We start from the raw sequence: 16,618 nt of genomic DNA on the forward strand, positions 1-16,618 counted from the left end.
AATGACAGGATATAGTGTTTGAAAAGGTAACGAGATGAAAAATTTAGACTGAGATTTTTCAAAAATGCGTATTTTTTTAAGGGCCAGCAAGCTGTGCCTGTACAAACAGGACACGGTTAGCTATTCTACCTGAAGCAACTCATTTGCCAGATTCGCCAACCTGCAGAGTGCTGGGCATTCCTTTGCAATGTCTTAACCTGCTCCTTTTCTCTGCTTCAAACAGGCAAATGAAATCTTTAAAGTTTACAAATGAGAATTATTCTGATACTGAAACCAGTATCAAATAAAACATCTGCACTTACCTGAGTAATGACAAGCCTTATTGAGTGCACATTATTTGATACTGAAACCAGTATCAAAACATCTGCACTTACCTGAGTAATGACAAGCCTTATTGAGTGCACATTTTCGCACTATCCCGAATCAAAAATCTTTATCCAAGTAGCACTAAAGCACATGCTTGATATTGCAAGAACAAGCTTTTGTTTTACCTGAGAGAAAAATTACTAGTGTAATTTTCCAATTACTTTAAGAGAGTCGTTAATGCATTTCCCTCAAAGCAAGGCTCACAGCACACTTGTTCCATTGCACACATAAGCGTAGTTTGTTTTCTCTTAAAGCCACTTCTGTATACAGTAAAAAACAATAAAACCCAAGAAGCAAGTACTTTTAAGACGTTGTATGCCTTTGTCTTGCTTGAGCAGAAATAAAAATACATAAACACTTTGAAAATATGAAAAGGGTGAAAAGGGTGCATACAATAATGATTTACATGGACTTATGACTTCTAGGAACAGGTTGGTCAAAAATGACGAGGGAATACATGTCATTCCCTACTGCTGATAGTAGCAGCAAGAACTACTAAGTTAATTGTTTAACTGTTTACTGGTATTTCTTAGCCCTTTGTCAGTCTACCTCCGAGTGAACTCAAAACACAGTTCTCTTTTAGGACATACCATACTACACACACAAAAAAAACCCTCAAAGCCCAAACCAACTCAACCAAAAGCTCCAAACTCCTTACCTGTGTTTCTAAAAGATGGTATTGCTGAAATTCTCTTTTTATGAGGGGGCACAGGTATTTGTCAGCATAGCCTGTAACTTAAACTGCATCCTTTAATCTTTAAAATGTTCTAAAGTTTGTGAATAAAAGAGAAAGCAGTTGTAACAAGTTTCTGAATGCATAAATTCCTTTATTGAAAATATTGTGATAGCACTGCATTACATATATTCAATATTCATAGTTCAAGGGTCACAGAATTTTGATTGAACAACACTGTTTTGAATAAGACCACAGCGTTTAGATATGCTCTGACAAGATAATATAATGGAGTAAGTTGTAGGTTGCCATAGTGAAATGTATGTAAAATGTTGAACTTAGTTGGTCTAGTTTTGGTTGTTGTGGGGGTTTTCTGTTAATTTTTTGGGGTTTTTTTAACTATTAAGTAGTCTGCCACCATTTAAAAGAGCAAACAGTGTTAAATATTCTGGGTATCTTCAAAGCATTATGCTGTTAGCAACTTCCAAAATCTTTTAAAGCATTACCAATAAGAACTTTATTTATGGCTGTAGTAGACCAACCATATAGAAAGGGAGTGTGAAAAGTTCACGTGCAGTGTGATACAGGCTTACCGTATATAGCACTGGTTTTTTAGACAGTGAAATTTCTGTGCAGGATTAAGATTTAGAAATGCTTTTCAAAAAAAAAAAACACCTGGCTTTTTTTTTTATTTAATCCATTCAAAAAGGAAAGAGCAGTAACTAAACTGAGTTGTATTACTCAGTTATTAATATTCCAAAATTAGATTGTACTGTTTTAATGCACGCTACTGTTTCTAAAACCTGCCTTTCTCAGGACAATGACACATTCAAATCTAAGGGCAGGACAGCATCCTAATGTTGGTTAGGCCTGAACTGTGTAAACAAAACCACAGCTTAATGGCAAAGCAGAATTCCTTAGCAAACAGTGAAGATTGCCAGTCTTCTCTCACACTCTCCCTTTTTACCAAAATTTTCATTTTGTACTATAGTCTTTTCAGCTTTGGCGGGCAGGGAGTATAATTTCATCTCATTAAAAACAAGCAAGACTATTTAGTTGCCTGTCAAATCCTAAACCACCCTGTTGCTTCAAGGGCCTTTTTTGGGGCAAAAGAAATATTGTATGTAATTACTAAGAAAACAAGTTTTACACTAATGTGACCTGGCCTGCAAGGAAAAGAACATTCTTCTCTAAATCTCCATTGTATCTTCTCCTTAACAAATTCTTAAATTTGTAGAGAAATGCTCATAAAAGCACAGTGAGAGGCTTATTTTGAATCATTTGGTGGTTACACAGAAAAACAATTCTCTTTTAAAAATGTCTTTCGTAAACAGTCAAATAATACTAGGGCAGATGCTCAGAGCATGCCGGCCCAATTCTGTGGATTGCAACAGAGCTGATGCAGTCTACACCACGTGGCACTTTGCCCAGTGTCTCCATACTGCCAAAATAATAATCTATTAACAGCAATGTGACAGCAGAGTTAATAAGAAGCACTATCCACTTTCTCCCTCATTTCAGGAAAAGAAAATGAAACAGAATTATGCACTCAAGTGTTTCTGCCAGAAAAAAAAACCCTCTAAATTAGGGTATAATGAAAACAAAATCTCATTTACAAAATAAAAATATAAAAATTAACTTCAAAAATCAAATAAACTGATTCAGAATAAATGTCAATGCATAAGAAACCTACCTCAAGAGCAACTATTTATCAAAATGAGATTTGAAACATGGAAAGAAAAAATCATAACTAATATATTCACAAAAAAATCTGCTATACAATAACAATAAATAAAATTATTTAAAAAACATGTTCCCTTAAGTGCTGTGTACACCTGTTTCTGACTCTTTTCCATGGCAAACAGTATGCTGTAGATTTTGGTAAAGTAACTTTTTATTTTTGGTCAGCATTTGTATGTTGAACATAAATACACATGGAATGTACTAGATAGTTACAGTTTTCCCAAAGGATTTTTTTCACAGTTACATAAAAAGTTTTCAACTTATACACCATGAATGTTTTCATAAGCATCATATCTTCAAGGGAGGCATGTTGGAAGAGGCAGTAAAAAACACTTCAGAGTGATCTCTTACTGTTCCGTCTCTTGCTGCCTCTCAAAACCAATTCTTTTATTCTTGGGTTGTTCGGTTGGGTTTTTTTGCGCAGTCATGCTCTGGTACAAACTTGAGGAAAAAGCGTGTAACATTGTGAGGCAGCCTGCACCTTCTAGTTAGCTTTTAAGTGCCTAATGGATCCAGTCCTTAAGGCAGTCAGTATTTCACTCAAATGTCCATACTTCTACGTCCTGTATTATGAAATCTTCTTTCTTAGTTAAGATGTCATTATTGAAGGTGCTGCAGGAATTGCTTCGCCCGTGATACAAATCTGCATCTAACCATAAGCCAAACCGGCCACTAAAAAGGAAGCACACAACAAATTTTGAGTTATTTATAACAGTAAAAATACTGAAAGTTGTAAAAACAATCAAAGAAACAATATGGAGAAATCTAGGTAGTTCTGAGGATCTCTTAGACCAAACTTGAAGAGCTCAGTCATGGCAAACCGCTCACCAGGAAGCCTGCGGAGCAGTCCCCTTGCTTTGTTTGCACCAGTGAGTGGAGCAGTGCACAGGACCTTGAGAGGGTCCACAGCCCCTCGAGCCATTCCACTGTTTGCACTGCCAGCTATGGTTCACACCAGGGCATGGATGCTGGGGTTCTTCCCTTGGCTGCCTGGATGTGGACACAGCCCCTTCTGGTTAGGAGGAGGAGGCAGGGAGTTTATGCACTCCCGATGCAAACCATGCCCAGAGCTACCATGGTACAACCTGCAGTAAGCTTTAGTTAGTCACAGAGCCCTAGCCCTTGATTTCATACCCACTGACCTCTCTCAAACTCACGACCTGACTATGCACTGTCTGTATCCTTGCTCTCTGGATCAACAGAATAATGACAACTTAATAAGGACGATGTGATAAACCTTAGAAGCTGATGGCAAAATTGCCATTAAAGATTACCTTCAACCCTCTTCAGCAAGAGGTGTATCTACCCAAAACATCTGGATTTTTTTCTAGCTAAAAAAATACCCAACGAAAAAACAACACTGCAACAAACCCTACTTGGCTAACATCAGTCACTCTCTTTAATTGCTCTTAGTCTGTAACAGAAATCAGATTGCTGAGGTATCTGCACTACACAGACTACATACTTTTTACTGCTAAAAGTTCAGATACTTGACTGCTAAGTTTGTCTTACATCTACCATTGTCCCTATTCTCATTTAAAATAAAGTTGGCCACATGATTTGAAAACCAAACATTCACTCACCCGCCACCTCCAAGCTCCAGAGAGCTAGTATCTCCATTGATAAAGTAGGTATTCTCTCCACTCCATTTGAATACCTGAAGAGGGGGAAAAAAACCCAAATATATTTGGACTGTGAAGATTCTTGTGCTCTCAAACTCTTAGGTACCTACTCTTAGCAGGTACTTTATGGTGTAGTCATCTTTTATTTTACTTTTTTCTTGAAAGGGGAAGAGGTAATAGGTAGAAAGTAAAGGATCAATATATATTTAAAACTATGAACAAGGCATACTAATCCTTCTCTAAATTCTGCCTCCCTCTCTAAAGCAACAGGTATTCTGTTAAAAAGGAACAATGTGTTCAATATGAAAAAAATGCATAAGCCATAAGCATTAAGGGGTATTTCAGTATCACTCTTATCTCTAGTTTGTTGCCACTGTGATTCTAAGCACACATAAAATTATACCCTATTGTTGATATCACTGCCTTCCATGGTGTCTTTGACAGTCCACTCCTTAATTCCTCTCTGCTTCCACCTTCAATCCACTTAAAACCCTCTCTTCCTCACCATAATAGATTGTCTTCTCAGCACTTAAATTAATTATAGCCACTTTTGCTTAAAGCATTGCATTGAAGCAATGAATGTAACTGCATTTATCAACGGCTGGCACATCTTCTAAACTCAAATATGCTGTCTTCATAAAAATCTCATAAATGTTTCAAAAGGGGAACCCAAAAATTTCATTTGAGAAAGTGAACATCCACTTACCTTGAAATGTGGACTGAATGTGTAGAGGAATGTTTCACCAGTGCCATAGTAGTGGTCACTAAACTTGAAGGGATGTGTAGCGTATGCTCCAAATATCTGTTGGAATAAAATGATTAAACTACTTTTGTGGACAGTGCAAAATTAAAGTGAAAAAACCCCAAACATTTTAAAAATACTGTCTAAGAACAACTCAGCTGATTTGCATGTTAGAAGAACCAACTCGTAAAGTACACCAGATAAGCAAGTACTCCTCCAAATCTTTTGTATCTTGCAAGTTAAAAGCCAGATGACAACAAAGGCAACACGATTGCCACCTCTAGGAGCTACTGAAGAATGAGACCTCCACAGAGACATTGTTTCTGACAGTTCCTTAACTAAGATACCTAAGGAAGATACTACCAAAGGCACTATTGCACTCATTGTAATTCTTAAGCTTTTATTAGTGCTGAAGTACTTTCCTTCTGTAAGTTTAGTTTAAGCAGTAGAAAATACAAAAGAAAACACCAATGTCTTATTTTGGTATGATGTCACTTCATGGTATGACTAGCATTTCATAATGGTTGCTTTTCATAATGTTGCCCTTTCAGTCCAACCCCCGCAGAACAAGCACTCCTTACCTGGTTGTCCATATCTTTGATGACAAGGAGAACAGGACTGTCAAGAGATGCTGATTTACGGTACAGAGTCTTCAAGCTAGTCCCATGCTCCAGTGTGCTGTATGCGAGGCGCCATGGATATCCCTGCACTCGTGCAGGCAAGCGCCGGGCAAGCTGGGCCATGAACAGGGGGAAATGGTTACACAATCAACAGGTTGGCTCACAGATGGTGCCCCAGGCTATTCCCTTTCTGCAGGGGCTTTCAAACCAAAAAATGGCTGCCAAGGGAGCAGCAGCTTAACTCTCTGCCACATGGCCATGTAATCTGAGCCCAACTGCCTACATTCTTATCACTTGTTGAAAGCACTGAAAATGTTGCCAGTCCTCAAGATCACAACTCAAAAATAAGCTCTCCAGGTGATCCAGTGCTGCAGCAAACTGGACTTTGCACAAGGTCACTCCAACATGCTGCGTACTTTCCAGAAAAAAAAAGCATTGCCATTGCCTCCAGCAGGCAGAATGTCCCACACTCAGAGACAGCACCACATCTAACAAGAAAACTTGAGGTTTTTTTAGCCATACCTGCTCTATGTGCATGTTCTCCAGGAGAGCACTGTGATGCTTTAAGATAGGCAAAGTATCATCATCCTCTTCTTCATAGTAACTGCAAACACTCTTTCGTCGTTTGGCTTCTTCTACAGTAATGATCTGAGGCAAGAGAACAAGTGTCCAGCCTAAAGCATAGCTCTTACACTGTCAATCCTCTGTTGAAACCAATTAATTTAAAACTTACTCCTCAGGTGTCACACTGTGTGGAGCAAAACCACCATATGGGATAGTTATATCAAGCACAGGCAGCCTTAACCAAATGGGGAACATCTTAACTGGCAAGGTGCCTTTTTGACAGAACAACAGTCAAGGTCTTCATAAAATACATTCTTACTTGGAAGTGATCAAACAGCTCTTTGGAAACTTCTATCTACTCCTTTGCTGAGAAAGATGGGGCAAACTCTGAACACCACACGGCATGACGAGCAAACAGGATCCCAAGTGTGGCATGGAGCAGGAGTTCCCAGGCTGGCAGCACCCACGGTGCCCAGAGCTCACTGCAGAGAGGAGGATACCACCTAAACCCCCAGTGGCAGCAGTCCAAGTGTCCTGGCTCCCAACAAGCTGCTGCTGGGGTGCTCAGCCTCCCATCTAGCAGAGGGCACAACACCAGGCACAGCTTAAAAGCTGCCAAGACGTCAGTGCAGCTCAGGGTGCTCTGCGAGTGACAGGAGCCTCAACTCCTCACAGCAGTGGGAGATGGGATGAGGCCTGTTGTACCCAGCAGCGGGGCTTTACCTGGGGCCTGGTGCCACTACAGCACATAGGAAGCAACAGCAAGAGCTCAGAGATGGAGCTGATGAGAAAGAAAAGTGGAAGCAAGGAGGCCTAGCAACAAAATAAACAGGAAACCTTAAACCGTCCTTTCCTTCCATGAGCATATCACCACAGAAGAGCAGGAAGCACAAGATGTGGCTGCAGAGTACACTGCTATGCCCCTCCCTGCCAATAAGGCTTCCAAGCAGCTTTCATGTTACATATGGATCAAGTTTTGCATAACTATTCTGCACCTTCACGATCACTGCTTGAACTTGCCTGAGGTCCTACACACACCTGCCCCCCAGGCAAGAAAGCAAATGCACTGGACTGACTCCAGGTGCAGATTTAACCATACTGCAAAGCACAGAAGGGGGTTTTCATGACGACCAGGACTGGTGAGGAGTTCACAAGGCCTGTCACAAAACCTGTTGGTCACACCTAGCATCCCTGGTGGGATTTGAGCAATACATACACTGCATGTCCAGCCCACATTCACCTGCAGATGCCTGGAGCCAAGCAGGGCACCCAGGTGCTGGCACTCCAATGCACACAGCAGGGTTAGGAAGAGAGAAGGATCACAGGGAAAAATCCATCCTGCAGAACTAATGCTGTTTTATGTGACCCTGCACCCTGAGGGGTTACAGGTATTCCTGACTGCAATACTGCAAGAGGTGTACAGCCTTATCCTGCCCCTCCAGCCCAGTCCTAGGTCTTCTGAGACAGCAGAGAATCCTTTGCTGGAAAATTTTTCATATGATCAATTTCAGGGAAGGTTTGCACTGCAAAATTAGGATAATTTAAAAAAAAAAAAAACAAATCCAAACCACCACAACAAACTATTAAAAGAAAATGGGTTTTCTCCTTTTACCCTTGTTCTTTTTTCACTTTTTGAATGGTTTGCCTTTCCTCCTCATCTCCGAGATCATTATTTTATCCTTTTTTTTTTTTAATTAACACTTTTTTTTTAAATTTTCACCTTAATTCAAAAGTACACAGCTCCACTTTTGAAGACTATCTTTTAGGAATAGTCTCCCACCAGGAGTAGGGGAAAAGTATCACAGTAAATCAACCAGCAACAGGTACCTGTAGCAAAACGTGACTAAATTCAAAGACAGGCAACTATAGAAAACCTATTAACACAGTTTTAAACTGCAAATTGACTCCAGAGACCAATAAGCCCCTCCTCTTCTCTGCATGGGCACCTACTCAGTCTCTAACTGAACTGCACATTTGAATGAAGTTTAGTCAACAACTGCTAAAAGAGGGATCTGCAAGATCAGATATTTAAAGACCACACAAAAGCAAAAATGGATGAAACAAACAAACCACTACAGAAACTGGATCTACAAAATCTTTCAAAGATTTTAGAAGTCTGAGAAAGCAGCTACCCAAGGTAGAAATGCCCCCCCATGTGAGTACAGAGCACATTTATTACTAGGACAGAAGTGCTGTCATCAGATCTACACTGCTCAAACAGGGACACAGTTCAACATACCTCCACAAATGGTTCCTCCTGGTCAGGTCTGGCATAGTAAAGAATTCGAATATTCAAAGGCATTTGTCTCTGTTTCATCATCTAGCAGTTTATTTTGCAGTATCCACCACTCTATCCCTTCTCTAGTGGCAAGAGTTCTAACCCACAAGCACGACAGACAGCTACTGGCCATGGCATGCTGTGATAAAATTGCTTATATGCTTCTCTACAATTACACTTTCTGTTTCCCCGCAAGGGAGAGTGAAACTTCCACAGTCATCATGCCCAAATTTGGACTTTATTCAACAGAGATTTCCTGGCAGACCTACTTTCAATTGGTAAAGCCTGAATATATTACAAATAAAAGAAACACACCTTTAGAAGCAGTTTCCAGTTCCCAATACATATTTAAATAAAACAATGAGAGACAAGCTCCTAGTGTGGCCAGATCTCTCCCAACTCTGTTCTTTGGATCACTGGCTCTCCTCCTTCATTTGGGTTTTATGAAAATGGCATGCAAATAACTGAACAGTGAAATCCAGTGCAATGTATGACTGCCCTCAGCTCTGAGAAAACAAGAAAGGCTTTTTTTCCCTCATCTTGCAGTTCACAAAGCACCAACATTAAGAAACTACAAAAGTGTAAAAATATAAGCTATTTGGGATTAGAGGCTGCTACATTGCAAATGACAAGTCCCACTCTCAAGCTCCATTTTTGAACAGTATAACACACTTTGAAGATAAAAATGCTCAAAAAAAAGGTAGTAGAATTTAAAGAAAACAAGTTTAAGACATATAAGCAGATCACTTTTTAAATCATCATAAAGATATTTCCCACTTTGGGAATTATCTGTCTTTTTAAATTTATCCCATATCCTTAGCACAGCAAGTGTTTGAGCATTCAGAAATATAATTTTAAAAATGTGTTCAAGCTTATTTCCCCTCGAAACTAGGCTTTGTATGCAGAAGAAACAGATAGATAACAAGCACATGCATGCCAAGTGGTTAAAACAGATTGCCAAAGACCCCTCATGAAAAAACCAAAGTCCAAGGATAAAACTTATCCATCTTAGAGCCAATATTCAAACAGTATTGCTGGGTGCACCCAAGAAGCAGTGATCTGGCACATCACCACATTTGAGTTTCAACCAGGACACAGGAGTTTGTGTTGATGTTTATGCGCATATATACATTCTAAGGTTGTATTTGTAGCATATAAATACAATAAGAATTTAGCAATATCCACCTGTATAGCTTTGCAAAAGACTAACATCACACGATCAAAATATTTACACAATTTCTGGCTGCACACCACACAGCTCCCAGGTAAACACCTGCTCTTTCTAGGGAGAGAAGAAAAGAGGACTGAAGGAATAGGAGTACATTTGTGAGACAGATAAAAGTCTTGAAGAGACCTCTATGTGAAGCAGAAACTGTTATAAAGAAACACCATAAAAATCCTCAAAAGAACAACTGCTAAGATTCTTAACAGAGGATGCACACTTGATATGCATGTGCTTCATGTAAAGGCAGAAAGAACTCACCTCCCAGCTTTTAGAAGTGGGCTCACTGAAGAAGTTGTCTATCATGTCAAGTTCCTCCTTTTCTACCACGACAAAACCTTGTTCTTTGGCATCTTTCCCATATATTTCTGGTGACCACTGAACAAAAAATGTGTATAAGTGATCCACCCTGAGAAGAAAAGAGGAGGAGACAACCATTATTCAGTGGTCCGTGAACATAACACTGTCACGTAGTACAGAGGTCTTGCCCAATGACAAAGCAGGGACAACCACACAAATAGGATACTCGTGTACCTCCACCCTCACATATCACACAAAGCAACAGCTCCCCCCACCTGGCAGCCTGAAACATTTGAAGGTTGCTCTGCTTTCACTCCCCTCAATGTACTTTACTTATTTAGTTTGACCTCCAGGATAAAACAAGCCATGAGATCACCAGTAAAGTCTACACCACATTTCTAGCTGCCCTTTAGAAGTTATAGAGGCTAATCACAAAACAATCTTCATTCTGTTAGCATTATGAAAATAAGCTGTTACCAACAGCTTTGCTAATGATATTATACCAAGAGTACATATAAATGTAGTCAGCTCTCAGCCACTGTCTTTAAAGAAATGGTCCTTGACAACATCCGTAACAAAACATGAAACAATTTCTGAATAAGGAATTTATGTAATATGTTGAAGTTAAAATGAACACATGCAATTTCAAACAGGAATATGATAATGGATCCACTATACAAGAAGTTGAACTGCCAGCAAAAAAATAAAACACATGGTAAAGAGGGCAGATAGAAAGATAATAAGTGCTTATGGCACTGGATCTGTCTCCACTTACTCATCTGAAAGTTTTGTCCAGCAATTCCTTGATCAATACAAAACATGAAAAGTCTTAAGAGAAATTTAGGCATTTTGCCCCTATATTTCAAGAGTTATACTAAGCTTACTTAGATTTATATTTATGCAAAAATAATCTTAAAATACCAACTCAGCTCTGTTGCAGTCAGTTCAGGATCACTAGTATAATTCCAGAGATTTTTCCAATTGAGCCTACATTTTTTCTTCTATACCCCTACCAAAGAGGGCTAAAGTTTGATGTTAGGTCTAACTGCATAAACTGACAGCCCTGAAACTGTTGCCTGCTCACAACAGCTACACTAATTCACAGTCAAAGTGAGATATTTCACAGAATCATAGAATGGTTTGGGTTGGAAGGAACCTCAAAAATCATGCAGTTCCAACCCCCCTGCCATGGGCAGGGACACGTTCGACTAGACCAGGCTGCTCCAAGCCCCATCCAACTTGGCCTTGAGCACTTCCAGGGACAGGGCATCCACAACCTCTCTAGGAAACCTGTTCCAGTTTCACTACCCTCACAGTAAAGAATTTATTTCTAATATCTAATCTAAACTTATGCTCTTTCAGTTTAAAGGTATTTACCCTTGTTCTATCACTACATGCCCTTGTAAAAAGTCCCTCTCCTGTTCTCTTTTAAGCCCCCTTTTTGTACTGGGAGGCTGATATAAGGTCTCCTCAGAATCTTCTTTTCTCTAGGCTGAACAACCCCAACTCTTTCAGCCCATCTTCATAGGAGAGGTGCTCCAGCCCTCTCATTTGGATGTCTGGAGGGGCTTCAATCACTTTTGCCTCAAGATATTTCACTCCAATTTCCACTCCCCTCAAAAAGAGTAAAGGATTTGCTTTGCTTCATCATGGAAATGCCCTCTTAATAAGAGAAAAAGAAACAAATTACCATTGCCATATTTTTCTCCTCTCCTTTGCACACTCACAAATGCTTTTGTGGTGCATGGCTAGGAGATGTTCTAGCAGAATTTAAATTTGTTATCAAATAACAACTGTACCTGTGAAACATTTTTAATATGTATAATAAATACAGTTTTAGTACAATTATCCTACATTTTTTGAACACCCAACACTAGTTCCTGAGTTATCAGCAGCCTCCCTTCATCAAGAACAAATAAGGTAATTAATGCTGATATTGAAGTAAAAAATTTTAGCTGCTGCTCATTCCTCCACAGAAACACAGACACAAAAGAGATCAAGGTAGTAATGTGCAAACAATCGGTCTCTGGGATAGTTCTCACCAATAATTGCCTGGAAAAAGCTAAAAGAGGGTCGCACCCCCACTGTGAAGGATTCCCTCTTCTTTGTGAGAAGCCACGTGATTGCTTACATGTTTGCACCGATCTAAAACCAGTGAACTATGGAAGGCTCTTCTAAAAGTCATATCATCTCATTTCAGTCAAGATATTATCTTCTTCTAACTGCACAAGTTTCCCACATCAATAGGTGCCACTCAGCCTGCCCTGTTCCCTTCACTTGCTCGCAGAGGCTTCAGAAAGAGCAGTATGATCATCTCTTTGCTAACTAATGTGACTTTTAACTGGAAGAGACATTTAACTTGAGCACTGTGTATTTTAGGTACAGCAGTTCTACTCTGGAAAGCTAACTACTTAATTCCTGCAAATCCCTAAGAATGAACAATAAAATTAATGGTTGCTGCTGTCTGGCTAAGATCAGTTTTAAAGCACATTCATGCAGGTGGGTGGAGGAGAGCAGCATACTCTGATCTCAGAATTGCAGAACATATTTAGGTTGTAAGGCACCTCTGGAGATCATCTAGGTCAGTTCCTGTTTATAGCAGAGCTAACTTCCAGGTTAGAGGAGGTTGCACATTCTTGTCCATTTGCAGTTGTGAAAATCTCCAACAGTGATTCTACAACCTCTCCATGCAACCTGTTCCATGCATAGTGAGTCTCATGGGTTTTTTTCTCTTCTATCTAATCAGTGTCCTCTGAGGCATGCAGCATGTGATCTGAGAAGGGTCTGGTGTCATCCTACTTTTTCTTGTCCCTTCCCCTCCTTTTTTTAACCCTATGTCTAAAAGGAAGAGGGCATTAACCACTACCCAAGTTGTTTGGCTGTTCTTCCTTACGTGAGCCTGCAAGAAGCAAAATTTTTGTTACTGACATATAGAGTTTGCTGTCAACCTCCCCAACTCCTTTTCTGCAGAGCTACTCCCCAGGCCACCTGTCCCCAGACTGTACTGCTGCAGGGACTGCTCCACCCCAGGTGCACACTTTGCATTTGCCCCTTCCGAACTTCCTGATGTTTGTCAGCCCATTTGTCTGTGTTGAGGTCCCTCTGAACAGCAGCCCTGCCCTCTAATGTATGAACACTCCCCAAATTTGGCATCATCCCCCAAAATGGCAAAGGTGTGGTCTGTCTCAATGTCCATGTCACTGATGAAGGCATTAAACAGTATCAGTCCCCAAGAAATACCACCTGCACCTGGCTGCCACTCAGACTAGATACCAACCCTTCAAGCCCAATGGTCCAGTCAGTTTTTCAACCACCTGGTAGTCTACCTGTCCAAGTCACATCTTGCCAATTTGACTGTAAGGATACTAAGACAGAGTGTGTTGAAAGCCTTACTAATGCCATGGTAAAGCAACAATCCCTTGCTCTCTCCTTGTTCAGACAGCTAGCCATCTCAAATGGAAAAAATATCTGGTTGGTAGAAAAATAATTTGCCCTTGGTAAATCTATGACTGCTGATCTTGATCACTTCTTGCCCTCTGTGTGCTTGGAAATGATGTATGTAAGGACTTGCTTCCCAGGGACTGAGGTGAAGCTGACTGCTCTGTGCTCCCACAGATCCTCCTCCATTTTTCTGACAACGGTTGCAGCATGTGTGTTTCCAGTTATTAAGGACTGCTCCCAGTGATCATAACCTTTCAAAAGATGATAGAAAGCAGCCCAACTTCCTCAGTATACTCCAAACATTTCCTGTCAGGTCCCATGGACCTGCATATGCTCAGTTTATATAAGTAGTACATAACTAAGTTTTCCTCTACAATGGACAGTTGATAAATAAATCCAGACACTCCAGATTTAAGAAGCAGTAGCATAAAACAGAAATAGGTGATTGTAGAACTGATGTCATTCTGAAAATGGATGCTCTGCTAATAAAATTGTAACATTATGCTATGCTGGTATTTTCAAGCTACCAAATTGAAAAAAATTGGAGCCAATTTTTAAATTGAAAAACCACTGCTTGAGGAACTCTCTTACAGCCAACTTGACAGCTGTGAGGAAATTTATCCTAGAACTCAGCAGCTGTTTTGGTGATCATATGCTTATGAGTGTGTCATGCACTAACAGAGAAACATCAATAAAACACAAAGCACTTGGAAAGAAACAACTTCAGAAACCTGAAGTTAATCACTCCAGAAAGAAAATATTCAAAAGGCTCTAGGTCCAATCACAGCTCCTGGCCTAGAAAAAGGAATTAATTCAGAGGAGTCCTGTGACTGTATTATAAACGTGCCTGCCTAGATGACAATCCTTCACAAATTTTATGAGCCCTCATATGCTTTTACCAACTTATACAGACTTCGATGAGTCCTCCTTATAAGACATTAAGCTACAGGTACAAACAGGTTTTCATAGGTTTCATCTATATAGTTTGATATCTTATTATGAGTAGACTAGGAGTACTCTCCTTGTAGAAGGCTAATTCAAAAGGATTCTAAATCTTTTATGCTACCTGTTCCATTAACAGGAACATGGAAGAATGATCCTTCAGCATCTGGACCATCTTAATCATTGTCCCTTTATGCAAAGCCCTGTGTAAGTGCATGGAAGCATCCTGTAAGTATTGAATCCAGCCAGTTGTGCTGCAAGTTCTTTCAGGTCTCAGCTTCAACTGTGTTAAATACAGGGTGTTACAAACTAACACGAGTGACAATCAAGCAATATCTTGCTCTACAAAAGGAAACACCACAGAAACTGAAACAGTAACAAAAACCAAACCAAAACTTACCCATCTCCCCAAACCAAATCTAACAAATCAATGAGGTAAGATGCCAAGACTGAAAAAGAGAAGCAAGGCTCAATTCCTGTTATTTTTCCTCCTTGAAAATCTGCCTCCTTTCAAGAAATAAACTTAAAAAAAAGAGCAGGTATCCTCTCAGCAGCATGATCTCAGTGCAGTCTTTTACATGAACTTCAGTACAAATTTTACATTCATAAACCAAACCTGTCTGCCAAATTTATACTATGAGAAAATCAAAGAGATTTACTTCTTGACTGATGAACTAGTCAATGCTATTATGTGCAAGCTATTATTTACAAACAAAGAAATTCTGCATTACTATCTCTGTCCCAGTGCAAGGCATTTTCTTCTGCAAGACACTAAGGAAATCTGTGTCCTAATTACTGAGCTACTACTACTCAAAATCCACTAGGGTGGGAAATCTACCTACCATTTAAACAAATCCATGTACTAAGAGCACACATAGACTTACCCCCTAATACTGTAAGCTATACCCATTGCAAGACTTCCCAGCAAAAAAATCAGCTTCTTTATTTGTGTCCAAAAGCATGGGTTTCTCTCTGCTCAGCTGAACCTGTCATGAAGCTGCCCTAGCCTGAGTAATCTGTATATAAGGGAACTCAAGACGCCTACTATCCCCTTTACGTGCTAAGGTGAGCACTCCTGTGATCAAACAGGTAGCACAAAGGAGTCCTGTAGTGACTGATTAACTCAGCCACACTGTGCAGGTCACAGGGGGATGTGTGCCGGGACACACTTGGCGCCCTAGAAGCCATGCAGGAAGAGAGAACGCCTACAACAGTCACAAAAGGCAAATGAGACTTAAGATTTAGACAGCCTTCATAAAGAATATCAGCCTTGAAGTCTTCTCTCTGTATTAATAATGTTTCCAGAGGCTTCCATTAAAAAAAAAAAAAGTAAATTAAATGGTAAGTACATTTTTCCCTCTAGTGCCACTTTCCTGCAGCCTCCAAGGCCAGGAAAGCAGCCTGCATATGGAAGAGCAGCTCTGCTGGGAGGAGTGGGCTATGGGGTCCAGGCTGAAAATGGAGCCATTTTCACAACTGATGACAGATGCTGTTTTAACAGCAAACACTAAGAGACCATGGAAAAAATGTAATTAAAAGCAAATCAGAGGAAGCTTTAACTTACGCTGTGATTACAGACATGCAGACCAATTTCTTCACAATCTCTCTCCAGGTTTGGACTGTTAGTTTGTTTTGGTGTTTCGGTTTTGTTTCTTGTGGGGTTTTTTTGTTTGTTTGTTTTTTTGTTACTATCACTTACACTGCTTTGTGGCCAACAAGATGAGAGTGATATCTTTGGTATTTTCATACATGAATATAAACTGCATTCCAAATAGTTTTAAATGAAATAAATTATCTCATATATTGTATCTAAAATACATTGCAAAGCTATCCCACATGACCTACTATCCACGGCACTGTCAAGATGCAACACTTATAATTATATACTACGCAGTACTGATGCAAGAATATTCTCAGCAGGTAGGAAGCATTGAGTTTTGCTTTGGGAAGGCATCCAAGAGCTTGGAGAAAACACTGTCTTGTTCAAGAGGCAAAGACATCTTGCATTAATACAAAGGAGTAGGGCTCACATTTAATTTCTGCTCCAAGTTCTACATGATCTTTTATGCAATTCTGTCATGTTAAAACAGGCATGCATGAATAGC

General features: G+C 39.9%; 1 protein-coding gene across 6 annotated transcripts in view; it reads right to left on the reverse strand.

Moving 5' to 3' along the window:
• Nucleotides 1-1,172: 1,172 nt before the first annotated feature.
• NCOA7 (nuclear receptor coactivator 7) overlaps nucleotides 1,173-16,618 on the reverse strand; it is a 91,715-nt gene continuing 76,269 nt past the window's right edge. For 5 of the 6 annotated variants that reach the window (XM_018078035.1, XM_018078038.1, XM_008933996.2 and 2 more), the window contains 6 exons: nucleotides 10,092-10,239; nucleotides 6,289-6,414; nucleotides 5,728-5,880; nucleotides 5,111-5,206; nucleotides 4,366-4,439; nucleotides 1,173-3,454 (listed from right to left, as the gene is read on the reverse strand). In XM_018078035.1, coding sequence (XP_017933524.1) covers nucleotides 3,319-3,454; nucleotides 4,366-4,439; nucleotides 5,111-5,206; nucleotides 5,728-5,880; nucleotides 6,289-6,414; nucleotides 10,092-10,239 — 733 coding nt within the window. In that variant the 3' untranslated portion in view covers nucleotides 1,173-3,318. Of the gene's footprint in view, nucleotides 3,455-4,365; nucleotides 4,440-5,110; nucleotides 5,207-5,727; nucleotides 5,881-6,288; nucleotides 6,415-8,569; nucleotides 8,663-10,091; nucleotides 10,240-16,618 lie in introns of those variants that run through there. The other variant, XM_008933997.3, reaches the window with a different exon arrangement.

This window comes from Manacus vitellinus, unplaced genomic scaffold, assembly GCF_001715985.3.
Source record: "Manacus vitellinus isolate BGI_N305 unplaced genomic scaffold, ASM171598v3 scaffold_4_pilon, whole genome shotgun sequence".
Lineage (NCBI taxonomy): Eukaryota > Metazoa > Chordata > Aves > Passeriformes > Pipridae > Manacus > Manacus vitellinus.